This window comes from Trachymyrmex cornetzi, unplaced genomic scaffold, assembly GCF_001594075.2.
Source record: "Trachymyrmex cornetzi isolate Tcor2-1 unplaced genomic scaffold, Tcor1.1 scaffold689, whole genome shotgun sequence".
NCBI classification, from domain to species: Eukaryota; Metazoa; Arthropoda; class Insecta; order Hymenoptera; family Formicidae; genus Trachymyrmex; species Trachymyrmex cornetzi.
The window spans coordinates 30,014-32,483 of NW_017300013.1; the positions used below are offsets into that span (position 1 = coordinate 30,014).

At 34.8% G+C, this 2,470-nt stretch overlaps 1 protein-coding gene across 1 annotated transcript; it reads right to left on the reverse strand.

Moving 5' to 3' along the window:
* Positions 1–697: 697 nt before the first annotated feature.
* On the reverse strand, positions 698–1,759 carry LOC108767549 (uncharacterized). Its single transcript, XM_018517479.1, has one exon. The coding sequence runs from the start codon at positions 1,757–1,759 to the stop codon at positions 698–700; it is 1,062 nt and encodes a 353-aa protein (XP_018372981.1).
* Between the last annotated feature and the right edge of the window lie 711 nt (positions 1,760–2,470).

Here is a 2,470-nt window from a genome sequence, read left to right on the forward strand (position 1 = left end):
ACTGTTAGAAATACGCTGTTAAATTTCATTACATTTTAAGTTACACAATTTGAAATTAATTTCATGACATTAGGGGAAAGTGGGCAAATTGTGCGCACCTAAGAGATATTTATTTTTCTGGGATGGTTTTCTAAGTTTAAAGCGATATAAATAGGGAAATAGAAACTATAAACATTCTCCTACCATTACGTATTCTTATATTGAACAGATTTTCATTCAATAAGGTTGTATTTGGCAAAAAGGAAAAAACGGAAAAGCGAAAAAATTTGTTACGCGTCGGGTAATTGTGCGCATGGGTTAGAGAATGTGCGCAAAGCAAAAGTTGTAGGAAGTGAATGAATTATGTAATGTTGACAAAGAAAAAATCATAAAATCCATTTATAACATTGTAATATAAATATATATTGCATATATTATATATATTTAGCAAAAATATAAAACTAACCTCTAATAATATTACGCATAGACTTTAACAAAAATACAAAATTAACATCTACTAGGTAATACTAATGCATATAAACTTCAGTAAAAATAAAAAATTAACCTCTAATAATACTAATGCATATAGACTTTAGCAAAAATACAAAACTAGCCTATAATAATAATGCACATAGACTTTGACAAAATAAAGAAAGAAAATACAAAGTGGAAATATTAGTTATCAAAGCAAAAATCGCATATGTAATTTTCAGCATTATCAGCTCCACTGCATTCTTTGTGGACTCCATTCAGAACACAGACAGCACCGAAACCAGTGTTCCTTGTCTCTTCCAGCTTCTCCGCAAATAGTGCATTGTTCATTAGGAGGAAACAAATTGTCCGAGTTGATGTCAAAGCTCGTCGACTTTTCGCTTTTCAAAACTTCAATCTTCATCCTCTTCTTCAATTCTTTCTTTGGTTTCAAATTCTCCTTAGTTCCGCTGTCTGCTTTTTTCTTCAACCTCTCCATTTTTTTCCTCGCAGCATTTATTTTCTTCTCTTTTGCCTGTTCCAATTTTCTTTTTTGTGGACTAGCAGTCAAAATTTCAGATTGCATTTTTGTATGAGAATATCGTATCTTTACATTTCTTGAGGGAACTGGTGCGAAGTCTGCAACAGTGAATTTCGAAGTTGAAGCACACGGGACTGAATCGAAAGAATCTGATATGGAATCGTTTGGAGTAGAAGACGCTATAGTTTCACGATCAGCAGAATTATCCTCTTTATTAAAATCAACATTTTCATTTGGTTGGAAAATTTCAGAAAGTGCTTCAGTAACGAGTTCTTGACCAGCATCGTCCGGAGCAAAATCGTCTTCGTTAAATTTGTCAGGGTTTATAGGCCAAATTCCAGCTGACGAAAAACCAGAAATTCCTTTTTCCATAGCTACCTTAAGGAATGCCTTATTCAATAATTCTGCGAAGTTATATTCGGTGATTTTCTCATAAGCATTCGTACTCAAGAATAATTCATATTCCCGATAAAGAGCGGTTTTTAACGGACCAAAGAAAGTCAGATCAAGAGGCTGAGTTTTATGAGACGTGTGAGGGGGAAGAGTGTCAACAGTGATGAAATTGGCTTTGCAAAATTCAAAAGCTGCAAGAGAAATGTGACTTGCGTAATTATCCAATATAATAAGCATCGGGTTATCATGAGTTGGTTTTACGTGGTTCTTAAAATGCTGCAACCAGTTTATATAGAGATGCTCATTGGTCCATCCATTTTGGGAACAACCATAAGTTGCTCCTACGGGTCCGTTTCTTTGAAGCTGGGGTGTCATGCGAGCTCTTGGATAAATTAACATGGGTGGAATATAATATTCTGCAGCATTCACACAAAAAACTACAGTAATTGTTAGTCCTCTTTCTCCTGAAGTTACTGCTCCGACTTTTTTAGTGCCATTCTACGCATAAATTTTTGGACATTTTTTTTGCACTGTGGTGATACCAGTTTCGTCCATGTTGTAAATTTGATTCGGTTTAAATTTAAATGTTTGAAAGACTTCATTCAAGTTATTAAAGAACCGTAGAACAAAATCTTTATTGAATGCAGTAATTCTATTAAGACTGGTGCCCTCTGGTTGTCTTAATGCAATGTGTGGGTGTCGCTTGAGAAAAAGATAAAGCCAATCTTTCCCAGCTAACTTTAATGTTGTATTAAAAGTATGGCTAATTTTATTAGCATCTGCAAATTCGTAAGCAACTCTGCGAAGCTCAAGAGGCGTGATTCCATAATATAGTTTTGCGAGATTAATTATATGATCTGCCTCCAATTGTGCTTCTTCTTCAATCGTAAAAGTAGGTTTACGTCCCAATGGTACATGTTCCAGCGCGCGCGAATTGAATTTCATCCGTTTTCGAAGTGTAGACTCAGGGATATCATATTTATGGCTAGCCTCTCTGATTTTGAGTTTATGACCGTGTGTTATTGATCGTATCGCTCCTTTTAATTGAGCTTCAGTCCAATTATTTTTATCCGTCTTTCTCTCGTA

Excerpts from the sequence above, each read along its gene's own strand:
- LOC108767549 (XM_018517479.1), bottom strand. The coding sequence starts at position 1,759 with ATGACACCCCAGCTTCAAAGAAACGGACCCGTAGGAGCAACTTATGGT.